The sequence below is a fragment of the Balearica regulorum genome, chromosome 3 (genome assembly GCF_011004875.1).
Source record: "Balearica regulorum gibbericeps isolate bBalReg1 chromosome 3, bBalReg1.pri, whole genome shotgun sequence".
Classification (NCBI taxonomy): domain Eukaryota; kingdom Metazoa; phylum Chordata; class Aves; order Gruiformes; family Gruidae; genus Balearica; species Balearica regulorum.
This window is the reverse complement of record NC_046186.1, coordinates 40924201-40951822: the sequence shown is the minus strand read 5'-3', so window position 1 is coordinate 40951822 and position 27622 is coordinate 40924201. Positions and strand designations below refer to the sequence as shown.

Here is a 27622-nt window from a genome sequence, read left to right as displayed (position 1 = left end):
CCTCTCCCACGCTTGCTCATACAGCAGCATAGCATTTGATGGGGCACTGAAGCAGCAGCAATGGGAAATAAAAGCAACAGAGATGACCTGCACCACATGTTCCACAGTGGGACACATCTAGCTGGGTAGCAGTATGATGCCACTCAGACCCTAAAACAAATCTGTGAAAGCTGAACAAGTTGTAGGGTGTGAAGAATGTTTTAGTCTTCAAAAACTGAAAGTATAAACAGGAAAACTAAGGAAAAATGCAACTCCTGATGAATTTGAAGTACTTATCAAACACTTATTATGAAACAAGACTCCAGCACTGTAGTTCTGATGAACACGTACTACATTTGTGTGCTTTTATCCTTCCATGGGGTCCTTGAAAAGTTAAGAAGAGATAGGCCATTTGACAGTTATCTTTGAGACTGAACAGCTGAAAAGATTGCTTTAGAGTACCTATGCAAAGTTATCATAAATGATGGCACTGTGTAACTGTCTGGTTTTATGGCTGTTAAGACTACCCACAACCACAGGGACTTCATTCTTTCCCAGGACTGAAACAATGGCTTCTCACTACTTTTAAATAAAGAAGCTCAGACGCAGTTGTGGATGAAAACAAAAATCCTTGATGAGTTTGTCAGATACTTTTGGCTTCTACTAGTGCCTGAAGGAAGCTAAAGCAGCAGCAATCTTACCCAACTTTGGCTTAGTAGAGAATTCAGGTAACTCTTCAGAGAGATGCACTTTTGTGTCCTCCATAAACCCACCACAATCTTGCATGGCAGTTAGCAAACAGCAGCACAGAACCAGACTGCAGTCTCACCAGGCTAGAGAATGGAAGTGGGGTAACTGTGCTTATCAAACACCAACATGTGGATGGCACCAGCAGCCAGCCAGGTTGGCAAAGGCTCTGTGGAGGGCACGTACTTGCAGGACAGGGAAAGTAAACCTTCAGGAAAAACAGGTCATGATGTAGACTGATTTTTTCTTTGTTTTAGAATTATTTAATCCCAAATACTTTGCTCTAAAAAAATCTGCATTTAGACAGTTATGAAAGGACCACTTTTAATGAACACTGGACAAAGACTTATTTCAACAGCTAATGTGTTATGACTCTTATTCACAGGAAGTCTTGCTTTCTTGACTGCAGTGTAACCAGGTACAGAGCACTCGGGCAGTGGGAACTAAATGATTACAAAAATGCAATTTACAAAAACATAAATCTACTCCCCATTTACTGTTTGAAGAAAGACTGCTGGACCCTTCTACCCCAGGTAGCTTAGCTCACAGGTTACAAGTTGTCTCCTTCACATCTTTTCATAAAAATAAATCATTGCATTTCATGGGGGTTTTTTTGGGAGGGTGGGTATTTTTTTATTATTTTTCTTTTAAAAATCAGGCGTATCTTCTACTGAAGTTCTAGGACAGGTATAAAATAAGGAAACACTGTAGTCTCTGCCAGCCTATCAAGCTAAGTTCTTCAAAGTCTGGACATAATCACATCATCCTTAAACAGCTAGGATTTGCTATCAGCTGGTCAGAATTGTTTCAGGAATTATAGTTTATTACCTACACATTTTGAGTCATTGCTAAAACTACTATTCTTGACAAATATTCAAATATTCTTAAATTACAAACAGCTTGGGGAAGACTGCAGTTATGGTAACTTAAAACATGCCAGGTATTTTCACATACACATGATTTATGAGCACAAATTACTGAAAATCAAAGTGAGTTTTATTCCCACAGGAAATACATTTCTCTCATCTGTAATATTGTGATAATAAAATCCTAACCTTAAATCCCAAACTGCTTTAGTTCTGGACCTTAAGAACAAATATGCTGAGACAAATCGGAATTAACTTGCCTGGGAAGTTGAAAAGTCTCTATCCTTGGAGGTTTCCAGGATTCAGTGACAAGTCAAGCTCACCTGATCTAGTGTTGGTGATAATCCCACCTCAAGAGGAGGCCAGACCAGGTTTAGCCTAACAGAGATCCTCTAGAGAACTCTCCCAAGCACCCTTCCTATTATCCTATGAATTCTAACATGTCTTAATTAAAACAGGCCTAAGATTATAAAGGCTACCATTAAATACTGTATTTGAAAAGCATTAACTCTCACAAAAAGCCTGCTCACTATGGCAGCCTGAAATGGAAAGCTTAAACCATCCTCACTCTCACATCATTATACCAAACGGGGGGGGGGGGAATCGAATACTATTAAAAATAGAATACGCTATTCAAATGAAATCATGCAGCAGCCCAATATTAATCAAAGGACAAGAAAATTCAGTCACAATTAAATTGCTTTATTGATATCAATTCATCTTTAATCAGTACTTCAGTTTCATTTTAATTCCAGCAATCATTACAACAAAATTAAGACATGCTTTTAGTGCAGAAATGTTTAATTAAACCACCTTGGAAATGCTGCAGCCAACAGCCAGCTAGTCTGGACAGAGAACTGAGAAGGCTATAACACATCAGCCTGTAGGAAACCCAACAATGCAGCACACATTCCTATCACTGGCATTCCAACACTCCATCTTAAAAACAGCAAAGCAAGAAGTTAAGCTCATGCAGGAGGAAATAAAACCCACATATGCTAAGGAAATTAATAAACTAGCTTATTAACCCAGCAGAACTTAATGAAAGAAACTTAATGAGAACTGGCAAGGCAGGGTTTAAGTTAAAAGTTAAGGAGAAAGTTCCTTTGACAAGCTTTGGACCAAATTTCAGCTGGATTTAGTATCCAACTTACTATCCTGGACATACCTATAAGCTCAGAGTCCAACACTCATCTGTTTCATGCATTCATCTGTCAAAACTGCCTGCTAATGAAAGCAAGGGTACTGCTGCAAGGACCCACTTGTAACCTGAAGGCTTGCGGTCATGCTCAACTCTCCAAACAACTGCCTTGTAATACAAAACATTATTTATGCCTCTAGTTCTTTAAGAAAGATATACAGTTACTTCCCTTTTCCAAAGACACTGAGCATTTCTTGTATTAATAGCCAGTCTGTGTCCTATTATTACAAGCACACAGTATATAAGTATCATCTGAAACTCTAAAAACTGTCAAATTACGTTGTCCACACTGTCTACATGACATACACACAGAAGGGAAAATCTCAGCAGGATTTTTAAATAGCAGCTGGAGGTCTGTGTTAAAGAGTATGTGCAGAAACCCAGAGGGAGCACAGTTAAACCAAGATAAGGAATTTGCTTTTTCCAAAATTAGAAATTGAATATAGACATTAATAAAATATAAATTCTCGTTAGAATTTCACCATTTAGAAATTGGTGCTGTTAAAAACAAGGTTTCTGAAATTATTTTGGGTATTGACTTTTCAGAAGCTCACTATAAAACCTATGCTTAGGAAAGTGTTAACTAGTAAGCTGCTTTTTCACTCAGTCTGTCCATTGACTCAGCAATTTGTATTTGAACAAAAGATTAGTTCCTTCTCTATGTATTCATGTCAGCCTTTAACAAGCAAAGTAAAAAAATTCTGAAGATGTTTGGACACACAGAACACCACCTAGATAAAATTTGCAACATTAACCTGTCTGGGAAGCAAAATAGCAAGGACTAAACAGACTAACCACACAGAGAGGACAACTGGCAAGACTTAATGGATCTGTTGCTTAGGATATGCAAACAGGTTTGAGAAGCCAGTTACTGTTGCACAAGCAATCCTCAGTGCAAGCTTCTCAGAGCTTATTACAGGGGTTTGCACACAACCAGTTTAAGGTTACCTTAATTTACTGCTTCACAGTACCATGTTTATATCTTTGTGAAAACGATTTCTACTGGTTTAGCTGAATTTATACACATCCTCCAGATCAGTGCAACACCTTGTGTGGACACTTGTATTGCCTTAGTGTAGAACTTAAAAAGGTGCACATGCATTTTCCTGCAGTAGTTTAAATGCATTAATTTAAACAACACTAGTTGCTTTCCAATTTTTTGACCAATGACTTCTCCACACCACCTCCAAAATTTATTAGGAGGAAGGTCAACGCATTTCAGGACAATCAACCTTTACAGATCACATTTCCATACAAACAGTTCTCTTCCATTGCTAGAAGCTACTAGTGTCAAAACCAGGCATACTTGCAAATATAGGCCCTTCCCTCCAGTGAAACCAGCTCAGGTTTTAATCCTCTATCTTGTCCCGAGAAAAAGTGACTAACCAGAGAGAAATGCTCCATAGGTCAGATCCAGTCTATGATCAGTGAGTGAACAGTGCTTATTTTAGAACAAAAATTTCTATGTAAATGCTTTAGCAATACATAGAAAATCACTGGCAAGGGATCTAAACACTATCATTTATTCAACACTGCAACTTAAAGGCAATATATTTGAGATCTCTCTCTGAAATTCATCACCGTATTGAATACAGCCAATGTTACAGCTAGATGAAATTGCACATTTTGGAAAGCAATGTACTATTTGCTTCTCCTAAAGTCCAAAAAAAAACCCATTTCTTCAGCTATGTGTTTATCCAGCCCTTTCTGGGATTTAAATACAGCATCTCCATGAAGTCAATCCTACTGAGAGGTCTAATAAGGCTTAGTGTGATGCACACGCTCCTATGCCAACGCCAGATTCTGTGTTAGGTTCTACTGGATTTATTTGTCCCTCTTCTTTTAGCTTCACCTGTCTAAAGTCTTCCCTGACTTCTTCTAGTAGACTTGGCTTGAAAATGACATCCAGTGCTGTCATTGCCAAAGCTTTTGCTGTGCGCAAAGTGTAGAACTGAGCATTCTGTGACCCTGCAGAAAAAAGCAAGAGAAATTTCAGATTAGATTACTAATATTAAATACAAACCCACTAGCTTACCGCATAGGGCATATTCTAAGTGATATCTTCAAGTTTCAATCGCAAGAACAGCTTCTTAAAAATCTACTGGCATGAATGAAGTATGTCTATTTTCTGATGCCTCAAAACAAATTTTCACATGTAAGTACTTAACTTTCTGCTACTGATGTAAACAAATAAGACTAAAACCAGGAAAATGAGTGTTTACCTTTTCCTTTTTAGAAAATACATGGTTTTATACTGTTATCTCTATTACACTTCCAAAGTACTGTGCTTTAGGAGTAAATTACTTTTATCTTTTGGCTCATGTTTAGAAGCTCTTTTGAATATGTGCTAGGGATAATCCTTCTAATTTCTTCTGTCTAGATGGCATACTAAGTCAGGCTTGCACAGTATGAGAACTGGTGAGCCTTCCCTTAAATATTTAACTTTAAACACAAACAGAAATTCTACATTTTGTCAGCTGTTTTCTGCACCTCTGCAATTAAGTAAACTGTTTCAGGGTCCATATTCAGCTCATCCCATCATGGTTGAAGCAAGCAACTCCATTTCTATACAGATATTCACATGCAGCCACTTTCAGTCTAATACTTACACTTTTAAACATTTATACACAGTAGCTTTGAATATCATAGAAGCATGTGAAAGCTTTAATCCTCTACAATTTGAAATATTTATAATTTCTAGATTTGCTGTAGTGAAAAGTCAGCAACCAGTCCCTTCAAGAGTGCCAAATATAAATCTCTAACACTTTTCACTTTCGCTCACCTGCAGCTTCTGTGTACTGCTCAGTATGATTCAATGCATCAGAGCCAATATAAAAATAGGGATGAAGCCCAGGGACTACAAATGTAACATTTCCAAAGTCTGTGGAACCTAGAAGCAGCACAGAAATTTTCTTAATGAAGAGTGTTGAAGAGTTTTTGAATGCTGTGAGAAAATGACAGATTATTTCCAGCCCATATATAAAACTGAATATCCTTTGCCCCAAATACTAAAATAAAAGCATTTCTAGTGAGGCATTATCCATACAAAAATCCCCCATCACAGAGATGTTCTCCCTAACTGGAGATGCTGCTCTCCAGTTCGCTTCTGATCAATAATCAGTTACTGGACTGCAAGAAGACATATCAGCACGTTCCTATTTCATTTACTGTTCATTTTTTTATCAAGCATCTCCTGATAGTAAGCTGTTGATTCAGAAACAATGAAAGGTGCAAACCTTGGAGTTTTGGGCAGTCCAGCTATTTTCCTGCTACAGCCCTCAGAAGCAGGCCCAACAGTTACCACTTTTCACCAGTATGCAAATAATCAGCATAAGGGAGGGGACTCTGAAGGACGAACAATCTATCTTTAAACAAAAACAGGTTGAGGACAGCTATTTTTTTCCTGTGCTTTTTGATTATTCTCAGTTCAGCACAAGAACTCTTGAAATAACAAGATCAGAACTAAACTCCAGAAAAAACACTAGTGCTTTGTAAACACTAAAAAAATTCTTGATAGCAATGCTGCAGATTTTAATGATGATTCTTTCATGTCCGACTAGCACTTTCAGTATATTAGCTAGTGATAGTACCTATCTCAAAGTACTGCCTTATCTATTTAATGATACCATCCAGAAGTAGTAGATCCTTCACAGAAGTCACCCAAGAGTCTGCAACTACTTCCCCAGTGCCTTTTTTTAATTAGCCACATAGTGATGACCAACTAAGACCTCAATTTTTTTCAGGCCAGAGCTGTAAGAATTTTCTTTAGCAATCATATATAAAATAACTGTTCCAAAGATTTAAAATTATTTTTATCACATTGGGTAGCCTCCATATCATGATACTTTATGGAGACAAGATACTGCTAATGCCTTAAGACTTAGTAATGAAATGACTGAAGAATACAGATTTTACTTGGAAGCGCAGAGTTATTAAAAGCAAGTCCACAGAGCCTACATTATGTGATCAAAGAGCACAAGACTAGCTTGTTATTTGCTCTGCTTACAGACAAATGGAAGCAGCAAGGCTTGTCCAAAAAAAAAAAAACCAGATCTTTTCCCTGTAAATTCAATATGCATTTGAAGAAAACCCAACTTTTGGCATAGCAAGAAGCTATTTTAATTTTCAGCTGTCTACACTACTGATCCATTCTTTGGTCAGCCTGGAAAGAAACTAGAAGTCCAGGAGTTCTGCCAGACTAAACCAAGAATTCAAGACTTGCCTTACTAAGTCCTAATACACAACCTGCTGGAAAGACTGTGGTGGCCTTTTCCCCTGCTCTCATCCAGCAAATGAAGCACTAGCTATTTCAGTGCATCCCAGCTCCCAGTCATGCAACTCCACTTTAAATTACATCCATCTCAAATCTACTAACAGTTTACAAGTTATTTTTACTGCATGTAAGGGAGTTAAACTTGGCATTTTCTAGTAAGATGGAGAGCCTATCAAGCCAAAATCCAGGCAATTTTTAATAAAAATGTGACAGTCCAATCTTCCCCTTTACCATACCTAACAGCATGTTTAAACATCAGGCATTCAAAAAAACATCTGGAACTGTATGCTTGCTAGAGATACATAGATCAAGTTTCTTCTAGAAGCAAAAAATCTTGCCCTCTGTCATGCCTAGTAGCATGTTTAAAACATCAAGAGTCCCAATAGTTTCCATACAAACATCTGGAACTGTATGCTTGATAGAGATGTACAGATCAGGTTTCCTTCTAGAAGCATAATTAATTGCACGTTATCAATGCAATACACAGACTTGTGCACTATCTTCAACAGAAAGGTGCTGTGAGCTCCAGCCTCTCAGAAAATCCTGAAGGTGATACTGAAGCCTCTTCAAGTCACGCAGCATGTACGTAATGGAAGCCAGTATTACCACAAACATGAACACAGGGAAAATGCAAAAAAGATTCCAGGAAGCATTTATATACAGCCCCAAGCTTTAAAAGTGGTATTTTCAAAACATACTGGCTCCGTCTGATTATCTATACCAGTCTTGTGTACAGGAAGCCAATAAACCCCAGGAATGCTAAAAATATCAAGTTATTACAAGCATGGGTGACTCAACTAAGGCACACTAAACCAAGCCATCTGCTTTGGGAGGTTATCAATATCCTGTAGTAGAGCTACCCTACCAGGAGAAGGAGAAAGGTCACGGCACCTGGTCAAAGCTAACTCGGATTCACATTATTTCACATCACCCTGGCTGTGTGCCAAATGAGTGGAGCATGCACAAGGCACACACAAGGTAGTGTAATTTGATGAACTAAAGGAATTCTTCATAATGCTTTGCTACCTAGAGCGATACCTGTAAGCAGACCGATACTAATACCCATGTAGAGGTGGCAGCGAGTATGCTCATCTGTTAACGACTTTTCTGCTGCACAGACATGGAGAAGCAACTGAGCTATCTTCCTTCCCTTTCAACAGAAGAAACTGATATCCTAAAAGAAAACATTGAAAACCATATGAAAACTAAACAGAAATAGAGGTCTTGAAAAAGATGAGACAAAACACTCAACCCCTCCCAAAAAGGGTAGCATACAAAATTCCACTCCTATGTCTCTGGAGACTGTGCTTTGTTATTACTCCTAAATCCCCACTGCAAAAATTCAGAGAAGCAGCTGTGGAAAGAAAATTCAGTAAGGCCTATTGCAGTGTGCAATAAAAACATAATTGCTCAAGCACATTTTGACATTTGACAAGCAATTTAAAGACAGGACAGGCATACGGAGAATTTCAGTTTAAGGAAATTAATGTTTAACATCTAGCATATCACGTAACTTACATATGAAAGCACTATTACAATTAGGTGTCTGTACTAAGTTCAAAGCCCTCTGAACCAGCATGACCACCAGTATTCATGACCTTCACCCTTAATACAATGGCTTGAGGGAAGCAACGCAGAGTTCCAGAAATTTTCACTACAGTAAACATGCTCAATAAAGTTCCTCAGCACCTTTCCTAAGCTAAATGAGCAAAGTAGCAAGTCTTATTGTACCATATTGAATAAAAAAAGAAATCCACCTTTAGTTATAATTTGTTTTTAAACTCAAGACAAGAAACCAATTGGAGAAAATATACCAGTGTTGCCTTAATTTGGAAGGCAAGTAAGAAATAAGAGAAAACCAACCAGAATATCATTAGATATGCTGTCTTCCACACACAAATAAAAGTTTGGAAAACTATCACCAAACACCAGGATCTCAACCATCCAAAGATAATCTGCATTTAGTATAGAGAACATTAGTATTGCAATCAAGCTAATTGGAATAATAGTTTTTTACTGAAAACAATCTTTTCCTTTTAACCAAAGAGAAAAACCTTTAACACGAGTGTAGTAGAAACATTTATATATACAGTTATGATCAGTAGTGAAGGCTATAAAAATAACAGCAGTTTAAGACTTGAACAGAGCTCCTGTAAGAAAATTCCGGAAAAAGTTAAGGGTAATGAGAAACCCACCTGAGCATTCAAAAATTTACACTCCTATTACTATACCTCTGAGACACCGAGAAAGTTAAATAGTTTGAGACACAGTCAAGACCCAGAAATGAACACCTATTTGAACGGCACCCTTTGGAAAACTAATTTGTTGAACCTGTGAACTAGAATTAGAGGCACAGAATTACCTGTTAACAGAACGAGGTTAATTACTAAGATGCTTAAACTTCCATTTCTCTTCAAAAAACTCCCTCTAAAGCATTAGTTAGATGCTAGTACATCTGTTTATGAGTAAGCTTGGAAAATATTCTTAAACAAGGTTCCTAAAACTAAATCTCATCTTCATTCATAGCATAAAGCAGGATTCTGTAATTCAAAGCAACAGAATGACCTGCAATTCATTCCACATCCTCATGTTCTCAGGTAGACAGTTCTTATCTTTCCATTCTTCTATTCCTCCCCACAACCAAACTTTCTCACTTAAAATATTTTCAGAAATATTATCAGAGAATGATTACTGCTTTCCATACCTGTTGGGAAATTTTTTCAGCTTCAACAAATACAGAAACACAGGCCAGATGTACCATCCTTTTACAGAGCTTCCATTTTCTAATTTGGCTTTTTTCTTCTGACCAAACATGTTTAACCTACCTCTGTCCTCTTATTTTATGCACTTAAGAGCTGGCCAATCTAAGCTTAAGTCATAACAAAACCCCCAGATCGAGTTACCTGACAAACCATTCAAGATACAGTCTTCCGATATAAAATCTATTCCAAGCTTCTTTCCATTTTCCTTGTAAACTTTCTGCAGGCTCTTATTTGGAAGCACATTGTAGTAATCATTTTCACCTCCTTTTATTTCCACCTAGACAAAAAAAAAAGATCAGAAATTTTTCACAACCTAAGTCAGTTTAATGTAAACAAATTAAAGCCTGGAAAAGTTAAATACATATCCATATTTCAAGTCCATATCAAAACAGACTAAGTGCTAAGTTTCTTTCAAAAATATAACATTTGCCAAATATTGGCCTTGATCAAAACACAGCTGGTGTTCTGTCATGCTTGCACTAAACAGCCAAATTCCAGAAGCATAGACTTCATGGAGTGAAAAATAGTGAGCAAACATTTCCTGTAACAGCTTCTAATTATTTCAATTGCAGACACTGTTAAAGTACATAGCAATCAATTCAGTCTTTCACCAAACTGTTACTTTTTTTAAAAACACTTCAATAACTACAGCTCCATTCATGAAATGACTTCACAGAGACATGAAATTTGAAGAGAAATGTAAAAAACATACCAATGTCAAGTTTCAAGAGATCTTAACTTTCATTCTGCATAAAGTACACTTTCTGAAATCCTTTTCTAGTTAGAGTGAAGGGGTCATACCAGGACAACAGCATCTAACAGCTCAAATAGACCTTAAAACTCACTAGCTCACATTCATATACATTATTTATGCCTATTTGTTCTGATGAGCATAGACATTCTTTTCAAAGCTGTATTAACCATCAACCTGTAACTACAGAGCACATAAACCCACCTATATTAGCAATACACGGCAATAATGATAGTGCTGGAACCAGCTACAGGAGAGACATTTCCAGTTACTCAAAGAAAAAAATGAGAAGAATGCTAACTGAAAAAATCACTGAGTTTTTCACATTTTGTGCTACATGAGCCTGCTGCTTAATGGGGCAAAGGAAACACTGGGATGCTCCAGCTCACTGAAAGAGAGCTGAAAGTCACATACATTTTGAAGGGCCAGCAGGAGGATCTTGGAAATTAGACTGGTCAGACCGTCCTACCCTCAAGCTCCTAGGGGGATTATAGAATACATAAATCCTCCTAGGACTCACGTCCAGGCACATGAATCACAAGGCGATTGTGACTATCCAGCACAGGATTCACAGAAGAGCAGATGGTGCATGACCAAGCTTAGCTTTTCATGATGACAGGTCTGGCTCAGTGGACACAAAATTGCTGCCTGTTACTAGTGGCATCCATCTACAATCAATACTGGTGCCATTACTGTTTTAATACATTTATTAGTGATGCAGACAAGGCCTGTGAGATCACATGTGGTGTATTGTGTTCACTTTTGTGCTCCTGAACTCAAGGCTGGAGCAAGTCCAGGGGAAGGCCACCAAGATGATTAGGATGCTGGAGAACATGACATACAAGGAAAGGCTAAAAGAACTTGGTTTCTTGAGCCTTCAGGAAAGAAGATTAACCTGACTCTGGCTACCAGATGAGGAGGGTAGAGAGAAGACAGAACCAGACTTCTCAGAGATGCCCAGTGATATGACAAGAGGCAACAAAGGAAATTCCTATTAGATACAATAAAATCACAGAAGTTGAAGTTGGAAAGCACCTCTGAAGGTTATCTTCAACTCCCCCCACTCCAGCAGGGTCACCTAGAGCTGGCTGCCCAGGACCGTACCAATACAGCTTTTGAGCATCTGCAAGGATGGAAACACCACAGTCTCCCCAGGCAACCTGTTCCAGCACTCAGTCACCACAGTATAAAAAACAAGGAAAAGCCTTGCTCACCATGAGGTGGTCAGAGCACTGTTGAGAGAGGTTGTAGAATTTCATCCTCGGAGATATTCAGAAGTCCACATGGCACTGAGCCATCTGTTCTAACTGGTCCTCCTCTGAACAGAGGTTTAGACTAGGTGACCCTCTGGAGGTCTTTCCCAACCTAGATTATTCTATGATTCTTTGGCATTCTATTTACAGAAAGTTTTCCTTCAGGACACAAAACAACAGAATAGCAAATAGTATCATTATCATTTTGATTTCTTTCAGCTAAACATCATGCAGAAAAACCCTGTAAGCCTTGATTTCCTGTTCTGTTTCCCCAGAGTAATAGAAACACATGACCATGAATATATTCTTACTTTGCATCCTGTGGCCAGTGCTGCAGATTTGAAGCAGTTCTCAACCTTCTCTGTCAGAACAGAAAGATCTTTCATTGAAGGGGCACGCAAGTAAAACTCTAATTCAGTGTAAGAAGGAATGATGTTAGGTTTCACACCACCATTTTTTATTACACCTGCAGAAAGGGAAAAGTCATATTACCAGTGTTAAATACAAATGCTTGATCTTCAGCCTTGTCATGAAACTTCTTGCTCAAGAGCTAAATATATAAAGAAAAAAACAACAAAACATCAACTGAGCATGAAATAGATAAAGAATGTCAAAAAATACAGCATGTGGACAAAGTTTCTTCATCACATCAGATTAAGTGGAATATGTACATGTTTTTCAGCACAATTTCACTGCATTCTTTGGTTATCTGGTATAAATGTAAAGACAAGCCAAACTAGCATTTGTAATTAATCCCCTGAAATTCAGTGCAAAGTTGTAAAGCAATCTGGCTGCCATTGAAAGAAAAAATTTTGTTATCAAGGCTACCTTGGATTCCAACTTTTAGAAGGTTTCCTCAACTAAAATGTTTCCAACTTATTTTGCCAGCTTGAAGAGAAATTGAGTAAGTTGCATTTCTCAGCAATGCTGGAGTAACACATGTGCTGCAGTGCACAGGAAGTTCATTAGATTCCTCATACTAATTCTTTAGAAATACTGGGGTGTATAATATATGTACAGTTTTATCCAAGAGTGAAGCTTGAGTTTTAAGTGTTACCTCAAGGAAATGTGTGACGACTACATAGTTTTCAACTATAGCATCAGAAGCATTACCATAAAAGACCATAACATTTAGACATTTTAACAAAAACCCATTGTAGACCTCAATTCTACATTAGATTTCAACGCATTAACAGCTCTTTGCTTTCAACAGGCTGCTTGTTTTTCCTGGCCTCCTATCCTCAATTTATATATGTGAAGTAAGATTTGTTTTCTTTAGAACCTGAGAAACTACCTTAAATGGAAATACTGCACAAAGTTACTGATGTGTGGTCACTGGAGCCTGAAAAGACAGCACCATAGGATGCAAATAGTCAATAGATCTTTAGTTTTGGTGCAGAAAACCTATTAAGACTATGAACTCCTCCCTCAAGTAAAACCTTTCCAGTCTCAAATACAGTCAAAGTAAACAGACTGCTGAATTAAACCACTACCAGTACTAGTCCATAACAAAAGGAACAGCTCAGATGAGAGGGACAGACATCACAGAAAAGGAACCAGCAAATCAGCAAGTAAGCAATCATGCAAATTTGCATGACACATCATAACATGTTTGCTCAAAACAAGTAGCTTAATGAGCTTTCATTTGTCTTCCAACACATTTGTAAGTGGAACTGGATAGAATCCAGGAGTATGTCTACACTTAAATTTCAGTCCATATTATAGTTGCTTTGGACAGGAGATCTACCTTAAAAGTAGCCTGCCTGCACACTATAATAGCACCTAGGTTGCCTTGCTTCTAGATGGAACTTTTTTTTTTTTTACACCCTGCTTAATACAGTTTCTTCAACAGAAAAAAAAATCTACATTCCTATTCTCCAAGGGGGCAACATTTACTCCACTCAAGCAGGGAAGAAACTTATTAAATATTAGACAAACTCAAACCAACATTGTTCAAGTACGTAAAACATTGCTTAGAAATTGTTGACTTCATGTAATGGGAACTATTTCCATTGTTAGTGGGTTAACACTAAGATTTTTAGGATCACTTAAGTCAGCCACGACTGCTACTGCAAGCCTGCCACAAGACCTCGAACACATTGTTGTTAAGAAAGCATTCCTAAAATTAAATCTCATTCTGGCTGCTTATACTTTCCCAAAGGTATTTTAAATACTTCCAGTTTGAAAACCAGGTTTATGACAGCAGTCGTATCACAGTAATTTACATTTTGCTGTGGTTCGGGAAGTATTACCTCTAGGAGGCTTGTTTAGATACTTAGGGTTTAGAAACTATGAAGAGAGCAGTATTAAGAGTTTTAGGCTTAGATCCAAAAGAAGACTTAGGCACCTCCAATCTTAAACCTGCAACGCATGAGTTTCAGACACCAAAACTCATAATTAAGTGCCTGGTTTCCTACAGAGCAATAGGATAGAGAGCTAAGGCATTGGCCACTCTCTGAAATTCATTTGGGTATGCTGCACAGCAGAACTGCAAGCATCTTCATCTACAGTCAAAAGGGTTAGGGCTTCCAGACTACATCCAGATATCCTGGAGATAAATGCACACATATATTACGCAGCACAAGTATCCAAGACATATAATGATCATTAGCTCAGAAATTCTTTAAGTTTTAAGCTCCTACGTTTTCCAAATAAACAATTCTACATTCCTAAGTCCTGTAGAAATGGCAAAGCTTCTTAATTTCAACTTGGAAAAAGTTGTGTTGAATGTAATAAGGGAAACCTGGGTTTGTAGCTAATGGGCAGCTTCCATCTCAACTCCTGAAACTTTCTCACTGTACAAAATGCATCATGTTGAAGGTGTATGAGTCAAGCTTAGTATGTCTTACTGCAAAATGACCTTTCTACTTCAAGGTCTACTAGATATTAAATATTAGAATCCAGTGCACATCTAGTTGATTGGGCTACTAACTAGAGCTATATGCTTCTGCCATCACTTGTTTTTTGTCCTTCAGCAAATAAACTTCAGTCACTCTAGACCACTATACTTTTCCATAAATGTCAATATAAATGCCATCTAATTAATGAAATGTCTACTACAAAAGTGATGTAGTAATACTTCATTTTTCAGAAGCACTTAATCTTACACTTGTGCAAAAACACATATAATTAATGAATTCAAGGCCATGTACCAAAAATACACCTAGTACTTTTTTTTTTCTTTCTGAACTACAAAGACTTAAAGTGCAAAGACTTAAAATTTGTCTAGCCTCTACCTAGGTACCGGTGTCCTCTTTTGAATCTGATCCATAAGCCTATTTTCAGAAGTTAGTTCTGGATGGACACTGACATGATTTTAAAGATTACAGACAAACTATTTAAATGAAATGGTGCTATTTCATAGTTTGTGGTGACTATACTAATTTAGTGCAATAATGCAAAATCATGGGATTTTTTAAGTTAACATTTCAACAGCCTAAACTCTTACTTGCTGGACATTAGATTTAATGAAGATCTCACCATGAACTCTCCAGGTCGGTTTCATTTGCTGTCTTAAAACAGACAGATTGTTGTATGCAAGAACAGCAGCATCTAATGCATTAACTCCTTCCCAAGGATAAGCAGCAGCATGAGAAGCTTTTCCATAGTATTTCACAGTCACACTAGGAAATAAAAGGCATTGCTTATTTGTTTTTCATTCACTGAAAAAACCTCTAAATAAAAAGTTCCTTTTGTTCACACCAATATTTAAGGTTTGTGCAGCAGAACACCAAACAATTTACCTAGCACTAGACTGTTGCAAAGTTGAACTATCTTTGAGCATGGGAAGATGCTGAAAGATTTTTAGAAAACAAATGAAATGGAACAATATCAAGAGCCAGTCAGGCAAAAACACTACCAGTAACATATTACTAAACAGCCTTTTCCTGAGAAGTATAGGCTTCACATTAAACGTCTCAAACACCTTTTTTGTACCTCCTGACTGTTCCAAGACATAGTTACTAACATTCTTCTCAAACAGAGAATAACAAACCCTTTTCTCTGGTTTAAAATTAGAGGCTGATTGTCCTAATTTTTGTCAAACTTGTATACAGCATATAAGAAAGCAAAAGCACATTACTAAGATCACATGCAAGCCATGTCTAAATAACAAAAATCAAGTTTTAGAAGTGCAGTAAAGGTATAGCATGGTATAAAATATACAGTACATGCTACAACAAGGATGTTCTTTCCCTGCACAACTCCAAAATGCAGGTAGAAAGGGTGGCAACAAGGAAGAAGTCTAGTGCAAAGGTTATCCTCCAACTTTGTAGCAGCCAAAATACTGCCCCTAAACACATCCAGTAAGAATTCATGCCTGACTTCATCTTATGAGGGCCTTACAAAATAATTGAGTATTTCAAATTATATGAAAACTCTTTACATGAGGCAAATATTAATACTGACAATTATCAAATACACAAATATTAGGTTTTTATCAATACTAGAGATTTTAACTAAATCTGTTTGCACTCAATACCCAGTCCTTTACATAAAAAACTCTGGCCTCAAGCTCAAAGAGTTCCTTCAAGACACACAAGCTGTCTCTTACCCAGCTAGGAAAAGTCTAACTTGCTTGTCCTTCCATCTTGCACAGATGCCAACTTAGTCACTTATCCTGAACTGACCCCTCAAGCTCTGAACCATGCCACAGCCATGAAGTTAATACCAGAACTTCAACGCTGGATAGCAAAGAGGGACACAATGGAGTGTACCATTGCAGTGGAAAATGTCTCCTGCTACTGCCTGCAATCCAAGTCAACTATGCTCTTTTCTACTCTCCCTCGTCCTTCAAGACGACCACACATCACATTCTGCAAAGCGTGGGTTTTATTTAAAATTTATTGCCATTATGCAATCAAGATAAACCTTATCCATTAACATCCCTAGTATTAGACTGCAACTCCTCAAATCAACTCAAAGCAGAAAGTCATGTTGCAATCTTTTTCCTCCCACGAGAAACGTGCTTCTTAAAAAACATTCTTTCTCGTACTGCTATCACTACACAAATGTCACATACTCTCAGAAAAAAACAGCACAGATTTTGGTGAATAACAAAACCCTAAGCCTGTTTAAGAATATTAGCAGAAGAATGTGGATCCTGTTTGACCAACAATAAATAGGCTGATTAGGTGAAGGATAAGTGAGTAAGAATCAGCAAATTTTGGCATGTATTCATCAGTTACCCCTGTATGTTAATTTTACTTCAGGCACAAGCCAGCTTCAGAGTTTGCAGATACAGTAACATAGCAAATTAGCAATGGCCAGTCCTTCAATTCCTTAGAAACAACCAAAAGATCAACTGAAAATCATTGAGAAGGTCTTTGCACCTTTTGAATCTCATAATTACATAAATCATGAGATAAGCTGAGTATTTCAATTCCATACCTGCCCCGCAGTCAAGGTTTAAAGGCTACCGAGAATTGTATCCTACAGCAGACCATCACCTCTGAAGGAAGATTTCCAAATCTTACTGTATCAAACTCAAAAGGCTATTGTAAGAGTTGAAGTGAACGGAAAGACAAATCAATGAAAACTGCACCTTGGAGATTATAAATATAGTCATAAGGTACAGCAACCAAAAACCAAGCTGAGAAGTCTTGAAGGCTGTAACAATGACCAGTTAAGACTCTTTAGAAATGACAGAATATAGCAGAGGACTAGCTAGGCAAGGAAGACTAGGCCTTGCCAACCTCATTGGTTTCTACCATGAAACTCAGCAGTAACAGAAGCAAGTTATCCAACAGGAACAGCACCAGCAAAAGCAAAATGGCCAGTAAAATCAAGTACATTGGTGCTGGAAGGTAGCACAACCAAGATGAAAACAGCAGTCAGTACAAGTCAAAAATGGTTGGAAAGCCAGTTATTTAAATATTACAAAATTTAATCAGAGACAGCCAAACATAATAGTTGGAAAAAAATGTTGCACTGGAGGGAGGTTACTAGTGGAGCCTCTACAAGACCAGACCGTGGGATCAAGAATCATTAGTAACCATGGCATAAAATGTAAAAACAAAATCTGCTGACAGACTATGGCTGAGACACTATGAAAACAGAAGAGGAAGAACATGGCTCTGCAGACTGGCAGACCACAAATAGAATTAAATTCAAAAATATTTTCAAAAATCATGAACTTACAGACTAAGCATTTGTTTAAGAGTTGATTGCTTGAAAATGACTAACGAGGAAGCCCCAAACATGCCAGTTGTCTCCAACATGATAAATAGACACTATGGTCCCAGCATCAGCTGAGGTCTAAGGCAATCCTACCTCATGTACTGTGTACAATTCTGGTTACGCATATCCAACAAGGAGTACTTCAAAACAAATCCAGCTATTCCAACTACAAATGAACAAGTGCTGACACTGAATAGTAGGGCTAATCAAAAGAAGACAAGGCACAATTTCTGAAGAGTTATATGGCTAGCTCACAAAAAAATGCTGAGTGAGGGTATGACTGCTGTCTATACTTATATTGGGGGTAAACATGAAGGAAAGCCAAGAACTACTTTGAATAAAAAACTGATGTCAGAGTTAACAGCTATACAATGGCTATGATTAAGTTTAGGCTGGAAGTTAATAAGGATCCAAGCACAGTCAAGCTCATCTGGCTGTCTCTTTCAAAAGTGGGAGAGAACTTGAAACACTTCCAAAACTGATTAAAATGCATACGGAGGACTACATGACCTAGTGCCCAGGAAAGCAAGGAACTACAATTAATGAGACTCCCTCCAGTTGCATGTTCTAAAATTTAAAGAACAGGAAGTTTTTTAAATGATTTTTTTTAATAGATAAAATAATCACATGCATGCATAAAAAGAAACACCTGGAAACATCAGAAGAAAGAATGGATTTTGGGAAGACATACAAGATTATCTCAGAGCAGTCAGGGATCTTTAACACTAGGCTGAACACTGCACTTTGGAAGAACTGCTCAGTGTTCCCAGAACAGTGACCTGGCTCTTCAGCTGCAAATACTTTGTCTGAAGGGCACCTGCGAAGAAGGCCCCCAGCCCTCAGTTCAGCCCCTTCCAAAGCAGCTCCCGTACTCTGGGATGGAAGAAAAGGCAAATAACAAGCCAATCCCTTCCACCTGAACCTACTCACTCACTCGTGCTCGGCCACATCTGGCAGGTAAGCTGCGTTTTCTTGCGAGGGGTGTGCCATAAAAACCACATCCAGGCCGTCAAACGCTCCAGCGTTTATCAGGTCTATTTTACCTCCTCCTTGTTCTTCCGCAGGCGTCCCCAGCACCGTGATCTGCAGCACAAAAACAGAGAGTCAGGGGCCGAGCGGTCCACAGGGGCCGGCGCCACAGCCTATGCCCTCGGGAGGGGTCTTACCTGGACGGCGACGGGCGTCGGCTGCGGCAGGCTCTCCAGGGCGGCCTTCAGCCCCAGCGCGGCGGCGGCTCCCACCTCGGCGATGAGGTTATGCCCGCAGGCGTGGCCGATACCGGGCAAAGCGTCGTACTCGCAGAGGAAGGCGACGCGGAGCGGGCGCGGACCGTGAGGGGCCGCCGTGCCCCACTCGGCACGGAAGGCCGTGCCCAGCTTGTAGCGCGGCTGCACTGCCCAGGCGGCACCCGGCAGCTCCCCGCTGGAGAAGAAGCGGGTCATGGCGTCGTGCGCCTGGTGCTCCTCGTAGGCCAGCTCAGGCCGGCTCCAGATGTCGCGGCTCAGCGCGCCCAGCCGCGCCGCGTTCAGCTCCACGCTCTCGCACGCCCGCTGCTTCAGCGTCTCCAGCGCCGGCAACGTGGCGACCACGGCGGCGGGGCCGCCCTGCGATGGGTCCTGCGGCCTCATGATAGAGAAGCACCTGCCGGCACCAACCGCCCCCAACAGCCAGCCCGGCCCGGCCCGGCCCGCCCGAACCTGCCGACCACCGTGTGAGCCAACAGCTGCCGCCGCCGCCTTTTTATCGGCTCCTCGCCGCCGCGGGCCACGCTGGGAAGCGTAGTTCTCCACCCCGGACGGCCTGCCGGCGGCGCCCGGACAGAACTACCCGTCCCAGAGGGCCCGGGGGGCGGCTCTCGCCTTGCCGGTGCCGCCGGCAGCTGCGCCGGGGGCCGTGGGATCGCTCTTAGCCTGTGCCGAGGCTGTGGGTGCCTTTCCAGGTGCCGCCTGCCCTGTGCTCCATAGAGCTCCACAGCTCTTACCCTGTGCTAAGCGTGTGGACGTCCTTCCAGGTGCCGCTTGATACTTTTAACCGCTGTTTTGCTGCCGACTTAACACATGCCTAGCTCACACAAAACAAGCTACTTTCAGTCTTCAGCTGCTCTCTATGTGCCATTTCCCGTGCCATTGCATTCAAGTGCAAGATCTGTCATAACTCTGCAGGGCTTAGACATTAACACCCTATTTTCTCCAACATCTCCTTTATTTTTTCAGCCAGAAGTCCTGTGTGCCTGCGTTTTGTTTTCTCCTTTATGTTTCTTTGGTATTTCTGACCCCCATACCTATGAGAGTAGGGCGGTGGTAGCGCCAGACGCTCCCCACCACAGTTAGCCAGCTCCGTCACCCACGGCCTGTCCTCTTCTGTACCTCTGGGGCACATCCAAGGCCCAGTCATGCACCTGAACCCCCAGCACGGGTGTTTTTGTTTATGCACGGTAAATCGGATGCCATCCACAGCACCGCATACAAAGCGCATGGGCTAAGCCTCTGCACGGTCCAAGTGAAGAAAGTTCAGTGCTTTTGGGAAGCCTTGGACCTGCCGCCAGTACACCGCATGGCATGTGGGCACACAGTGCTGACCACAGAAGTCCAAACGGTAATCGTCTGTGGCTTTACTAACCTTCATAATAAAATCCTGGTGATCAAATACATGGTTGTGTGGTCTGGACTGTAGCCGGATAGCAGGGACCTTGCCTATCTAACCAACCTGTACCTGATGAAAGCTGAAGTCACCAGAAACAAAATGACAAATTCTGGTGGTTTTCCTGTATTCACTGAATGATCAGAAATTCACTTTTTGTTTATTTTAATCATGGTTTATCCACTGTACCCTTTCTCCACATTTATCTGTCACCTAGAGAGGTGCTTTGGTGTGCTGAACTGCAGGTTTCCCCTCTCCACAGAAGATGGAGAAGGTCCTTTTCTTAGTGACACCTAAACTCTACAGGACTCTCGGTCACTCCAAGCAGAGTTCAGGCTCCCATGCCTAATATTTATCACGAGCTATTTTTACTCTTAAAACCCATGCCGGTGAGTATTGTGGTTGTGGTCGGTGCTTTCCCTTCATCCCCAAATCCTTCCCAGTGGAATAAGGCTGTCCGCTCAAAAACATGTGCTGAACTTCCAACCACCCTATCAATACATGCAGTTAGTATCTGTCAGCAGCTGAGGGGCCATATACTCAGCAGAGGGGTCATGTAATTCAGGTCTGTTTGCCAAGGGATTTCTAGAGTTGGAAGCCCTTTGGAGCAGGCAGAGTGTTCCTGAGGATAGTGCCAGCTGTGCTTTGGGAACAACCACTCTAGGCATCCATCAAACCCAGCTGCTTTTGCACTCGTGGAAAGAGCTGGCTTCCACTTTAAGATTTAGTGAGGCAGGGAAGAAAAACCCACATATTTTTTCTTCCTAAGTACCTGGTTCCCTGAGGCACTACTTTTCACTATATAGTTTCATATTTCTTTAACAAAACCATGGGATCCTGCTCAGCCCACTGTATCTTTTGCACAGATTCATCCTATACACTGTGTAGTTTTATATACCTGATCAATAGTTTTGCAGCCAAAGATGGGTGCTTTCAGTAGTTTTAAAAGCTGTAAATTGGAAAAATACATATTCCATGACATGGCATCTAAGTGGCTTGCACATGATTCTTCAGGAGGATTAAATCTACTGTGTAGACCTCGTCCATTTGCTCTAACAAAGCAAGAGCAATGTCACAGGTTGTAGTTTTCTGAATGGTACCATGAGGGGAATCCTGCATTAGGTTTCATAGATACTTGCTGACAGTGGGGCAAAGGTGTCAGATAGGGACTCTTGAGCTCCATATCAGTAGAGAAGAGGAGTATCCTCCAAAGAGCACAAATTCTTTCGCCCCTCCTTCCTCAGCCATCACCTAATGCCCCACAGTCCATCTTTGCCCCATCCCTGAGTGCTTGTTACAGCCCCACTCACCACATCCAGCCGGATCCAGTCTTCACTCCTCAGCATCACACAAAAAATTACTACTTTGCCCCTCCAGGCTCCAAGTTACCGTTTGCAGTCCCATTCTCCTCACCTAATGGATCCTAATTCTCCTGTCCTGCTCCCTCTTCCTAGCCGTATTCCCTACCTCCACTAGGCAGCAGACCCTCCCTCCCAGCCCTTTCAGTCTCTGCCGAAGTCAATCCCAGTTTGTTGCCCAGTCATCCCGGGTCACCTCTCCACTTGTTTCATGTTCCAGTCTCCCTAAACCCTATTTTATTTACAGCTTTCAAAGTCTGCTCTTCTTCTTTTACTCCTTGCTCCTACCTCTCCTGTACTTTTTGTGCAGTCTCTACTCCATCTGCATCTGATGCAGAGAATGCCCCACGTGATGCAGACTATGATTTAAGAATTGAAAATGAGAGAATTTGAGAACTGAAAATTGGTCAAGTTAGTTTTCTGGTGAAATGGGTCTGCATGGGGTCACATGAGAGCAGTCAGCACAGCGCGCCACAGAGGACATGCCAACGCAAGGCCAGGGTGACTATGACACAAAGGGCAAGGCTAAAGTGGCCAGCGCATGGGCTAGATTAGCCTAGGACTGGCTTAGGCTGCTTTGGCATTACAGCTGAGGATGTCGAGTCTCAGAGCCACAGCTGAGCCTGAGCTAATGGGCACAGGAATGGCGAGCCTTAGCCATGGAGCAAATTGCGCTGTGAAGCTGCCTCCAAACAAACCGGCTGCTTGTTTGAGGGGCAGAAGAAGGAGCAGGGAGTGCACAGGAATGCAGGAATTTGAGAGTGAGACAAACTTAGCCCTGGCTCATCCAGGGAAAATTTACCACTCATAGGGAGTGGCTAAGTTACTTTTAGGGATTATGTTATCTGCTTACAGCTTGATTTTTTTCCCCCCAACTGAGACATCTCAGATAATCACAGGGTTGATTTACTCATGTGACCACAGTCTTAATAATTTGAAATTAACCTTTAGGATATGCTTAAAATCCTCTTTGTCTGCCATGAGGACTTATAAGCATGCATCAGTAAGATAGCCAATATTATTTTTAAATTAAGGATTACAGGGTTTATGCCAGTTCAACAGTTCCAACTTGCATGTTTGAAAACTGATAATGTTATTTCGGTAAGTTCCACTTCACAATCCCAGGTAATTTGCACGCTCCATGTACAACATAATTTACTGTCATTAGTACTGTGTGTCTATTTGTGCTAGGTGCTGATTTTCTTTTTGTAGATAACTGATCTTTTGGAACCACAATATTTTAGAGTGTATAAATGTGTTAGACTTTACTAAATGCTGAACCTATAAAATACAATAGGTTCATCAGGTGTCCATCTTGGGAATGCTACTATTTTACAATGACCCTTTGAGATGTGGAATCTTTCTTTCCTCTTGCAAAAGTGTGAGGTGTTCATTACAGGACAGGGCAGGCAAAAGAGGAATGTGCTTCAATTCATCTCATGTAGATGACGAAAAATCACAATCTTGCCTTACTCCTTTTTCCTGTTTTACAAAGGAAATGCATGGCCTGTTGCTGATTTCCTCATCATCAACATTTCCCAGATAATAAGCTATGGACTGTCTCCTAGCAGTATAGGGACTCTCGGTGGCATTCATATATGCCCCAGATTTTCACATGGTGGTCTACAAATCACATGTACAGATGATTTACAGATGACAGAATCACAGAGTCACAGAAGGTTGAGATTGGGAGGCACCTCTAGACATCATCTAGTCCATCCCCTGCAGGGTGAGCTGGAGCAGGCTGTGCAGCTGGGTTCTGAGTATCTCCAAGGATGGAGACTCCATAACCTCTCTGGGCAACCTGTGTGAGTGCTCAGTCACCCTCACAGTAAAAAAGTGTTTTCCTGTGCTCAGATTGAATTTCATGGTTTTTAATTTCTGCCCATCGCCTCTTGTCCTGTCACTGGACACCACTGAGAAGAGTTTGTCTTTTCAGATAGTTATACGCATTGCTATGATCCTCCTGAGCCTCCTCTTCTCCAGGCTGCACCCTCCCAGCTCTACCAGCCTTTCCTCATGTGGCAGATGTTTGAGCCCCTCAGTCGTTTTCATGGCCCTGCGCTGGACTTACTCCAGTAGCTCCATATTTTCCTTGTACTGGGGAGTCCAGACCTGGACACAGCACTCCAGATGTGGTCTCACCAGTGCTGCACCTCCCTCAACTCTTCCTAATGCACCACAGACTGCTCTTGGCCCCATTTGCCATGCTGTCTCATGCTTAGCTTGGTGTCCACCAGAACCCCCAGGTCCTTCTTGGTAAAGCTCCTTTCCAGCTGGTTGGCCCCCAGCATGTCCACATGCCTGGGGATATTTTTCAGCTGACACATGATAGATCTCTGCTTCCAAAAGGGTCTTTCCCAGTTCCACCATGATTTTCCCTCTCCCAGCCAAAATCTCCTGCTCCTCGCTATGCTGTCTTTGGTATTTGTGGGACCTTTACCTGAGCTGATGCAATTCACAAAAATGGCACAAAAATATCTTATGCAAAAAGTTGGGTAATTTCCTGCTGTTTTAGTGAATTAAATTGGGCAAAGCTCCAAAAAGTGCCAGGGCAAGGAGGGTGTAGTGAGAGTAGCTGTGTGCTACTCGGTCGGTTCAGCCGCTCTGGTAAATCCCATCCTGACAGAGCTGCTGAGAGCATCACTGTCAAGGACATCCCACAGAAGAAAAATTAAACATCATTTGCAGTGTGTTATTAAAGCAGAGAGGGGTTCTTGACTGTGAGCAAAGCAAGGGAACAGCTTCACGTAAGCTGAAGACTAAGCAAGGCCACAAGAATTTTTTTCTCTGTTGCAATAAAAACAACGCTATGACTCCTGAAATCAGACCAATTTAGGAAAGACAAAGGAAAAAGTGTAAAGTATTTTTATTCATAAGCAACAGATGTGTGCTAAATGAGAGTTCTATTCCTTTTATACAAATCCCTTGCCTTCCTAGTCTTGTTCCTATTCTATCTCCTCCTCAGTATGTTTGTGTGGAAGAACTGTTGGATATTTACCCCAGAGATGGGATGATAGCTATCAAATCAAGCGATAATTTTCTTGCTCCTTATATTAGAAAGCTTCAGTTCACAATTATTACACTATCACGTTTTTTCTCCTACTTTAGGAGAAGGCACCAGTCTTTCAACATTTTATCCCCATTTGAAAATTCATTGAATGTCATCAGTAGGAAGAAAACATTTATATTCAGTAGCTTCATTTTCTCTAGATTGTCTCTTGGGTTATGATTATGAGAATGTTGTATTATATTCAATCTAAATTATATGTCTACAAAATGCAAAACATATATCCAAAACGTTGTTCTGCTCTACTAGACATGAGAAAGAAAGAAAAAAAAAATCAATGCATATTTTAAAAACAAGGTCAAAAATACTATGCTGATATTTTGATTGTGCTAAACAAATTATAATACAGTGTTAGACTGTTAAAAATAGTGTTACTATGCAGAGGAAATACAATCCAGACAACATCATGTATCTTTGGGAAAAGCAAGAATTGTGCATATATTTATTTATAAGTAAACAAGAACAAACTCTGCAGCTGCTAATTCAATTCATATTCCTGGAATCAAGCTGTAAACAAATGCTTGTATTTTTGTTTTAGAGGGTGGATGAGGTTCGGTAGCTTTCCATTGGTCTAAAAGAAGTAACATCTGTTGTGGCCATAAAAAACTTGATGATCAAGTTTACCACATCCCACATTAGCAACATCAGGCATTTAGGTCGAAATCCAGATCAGACTGAACTCAGTGAAAGTTTCGCTGTTAAATTCAGGGTGGCCTGGATTTCAAGCCAAAATCCAAAGCTTTACAAACAATAGCACAGTGAGTATTAAAAACAAAAGTAGGCTGTTGCTGTGTGTAGGAGCTATACACTGGTTTGCCTAAAATAACATTCCAGTCTGGTTTACAAATAGCTTTATATTAGGAAGTGTGTATCAAGACATACAATGCTACAAAAGTGGATTGTGTGTTTAAAAAGAAAGCATGATAAGGGCTTCTTTGGTCAGATCACAATATCAGTATCACCATAGAGCAGAAGAATTTTAAAGATCTCAGGAAGAGAAATGGCTTAAGTCACAGAAGCATATTGTCTTCTTTAACCATTAATGGATCAAGAATGCCACTATGTCTTACACATTTCTTATCAAGGGAAAAGAAATGCAGGATGGGTGGATTTCTTATCAAGGGAAAAGAAATGCAGGATGGAAAAGTAAAGCCTTCTCCCTACAGACGTATCGTTCCCACCACTTAAGAGTTAATCATAATGTGGTCAAAATTTCATTGTCCAGAGCAGACTGAGTCAGAAAATATGAGCTTAATGTTCCCCTCAGATTTGGTTACCTCATGTACAAAACTTGGAATTAAATCTGCAATTCCTCACACGGCTTGTTTATTCCTCAGGACCATTTTCATCTTCCTTTCCCTGTCACCTGTGTATTAGCTATTTCACTTAGTGGTTAATACCTCACCATTTGTCCAAATGCTCGAAAAGGCGAGGTAAAAGCTGTGCTTAGAGCTCAGACACAGGCACTGAGAAGGCAGCTGTAGCTATTTGAGACGTCGCAGCCCCCAGCTCTTTGTACCTGCCAAAGACGCCTGCCCCAGCTCTGGTGGCAGAACAAGACACGAGTGTCTCTGAGCTGTTTCAGTGCAAAGTCCGAGAGCTTAATTCAAGCTGGCCCTACCCCCTTTGGCATTTTATGCTTTAAACACTGGACTTTATTCTGAAGCAGCTTAGAATTATCTGTTTTCAGTCTTCTGACTCTGCTGTGTGGGTGGTATCCTCTGGGAGAGAGGCAGTAATATTTTAAACCAACACAGTTATTTTCAAAACAACCACTTTCACGCACCATTAGCCACAAAGGCTGGTATAAGCTTTGCTGGCTTTAGACTGGTTGAACAAATCAGTGCTCTTCTATCTGGTGCAGATTTTCATTTGCACTGTGAAAGCTTCAAGAATGCAGCGAGGGCTTACTTGTATTCTGTATTTTTGCTGGTTTTCTTTTTCCATCTGGGGTGTGATTTTTTAAAAAGAAACATTAGTTAACTTCAAGAAAAGTTCAAAAATTCCCTGAGTTAAGTATTGCCAATTAGGGCAGGTAGCTGTTAAAAACACAGGGCTAGATAAACTCGCATTTCTTTCTTTGGTTTGGCTCTCTGAAGAGTTACATAAAACTCTTCAGCTATTATGGGGCTCCTTGAAGTTTGCACAGCAGAACGTAAACAGACGATTAAATCTCTGGTGTTACTGATATCTAATACTCTTAACACACAACACTCACTGACTGCTTGCTCTCTCTTGTGTATTCAAACTTCTTTAGTTTTGTAACAGCAAGGAAAGTGTCGAATGTGAGAGATCTTACCTTGGAGAAAAATGCCCTGAACCCCTCTCGCTCTTCCAATAAAAAAATCTTGTCTCAACTATGCACTTTTATTTCTTACACCCTTAAATTTGCATATCTTTTTTAACCTATAATATGGTCAGGTATTTCACATTATACTGTAGGTCAAATGTTACATTTGTATAATTTCTGTAGTAGCAGCATCATTACCATCATAATGCTATCCCAGCTTGAAAAGATTCATGATGAAAATGGCCTGATCGCATA

General features: G+C 40.4%; 1 protein-coding gene across 3 annotated transcripts; it reads right to left on the bottom strand.

Moving 5' to 3' along the window:
* Positions 1 to 2273: 2273 nt before the first annotated feature.
* Positions 2274 to 20583, bottom strand: PM20D2 (peptidase M20 domain containing 2). Of its 3 annotated transcripts, XR_012834466.1 has the most exons (8): positions 19176 to 20583; positions 18944 to 19092; positions 15313 to 15455; positions 12144 to 12298; positions 9970 to 10105; positions 8105 to 8240; positions 5576 to 5683; positions 2274 to 4761 (listed from the first exon to the last, which is right to left on the bottom strand). XR_012834466.1 is itself a non-coding variant. In XM_075747672.1 (7 exons), the coding sequence occupies exons 1-7, from the start codon at positions 19635 to 19637 to the stop codon at positions 4559 to 4561; spliced, it is 1356 nt and encodes a 451-aa protein (XP_075603787.1). In that variant the 5' UTR covers positions 19638 to 20583; the 3' UTR covers positions 2274 to 4558. The 3 variants fall into 3 exon arrangements, 2 of the variants coding, with proteins under 2 accessions (XP_075603787.1, XP_075603788.1); XM_075747672.1 differs by lacking the exon at positions 8105 to 8240; XM_075747673.1 differs by lacking the exons at positions 2274 to 4761; positions 5576 to 5683 and having other exon boundaries at positions 7434 to 8240.
* Between the last annotated feature and the right edge of the window lie 7039 nt (positions 20584 to 27622).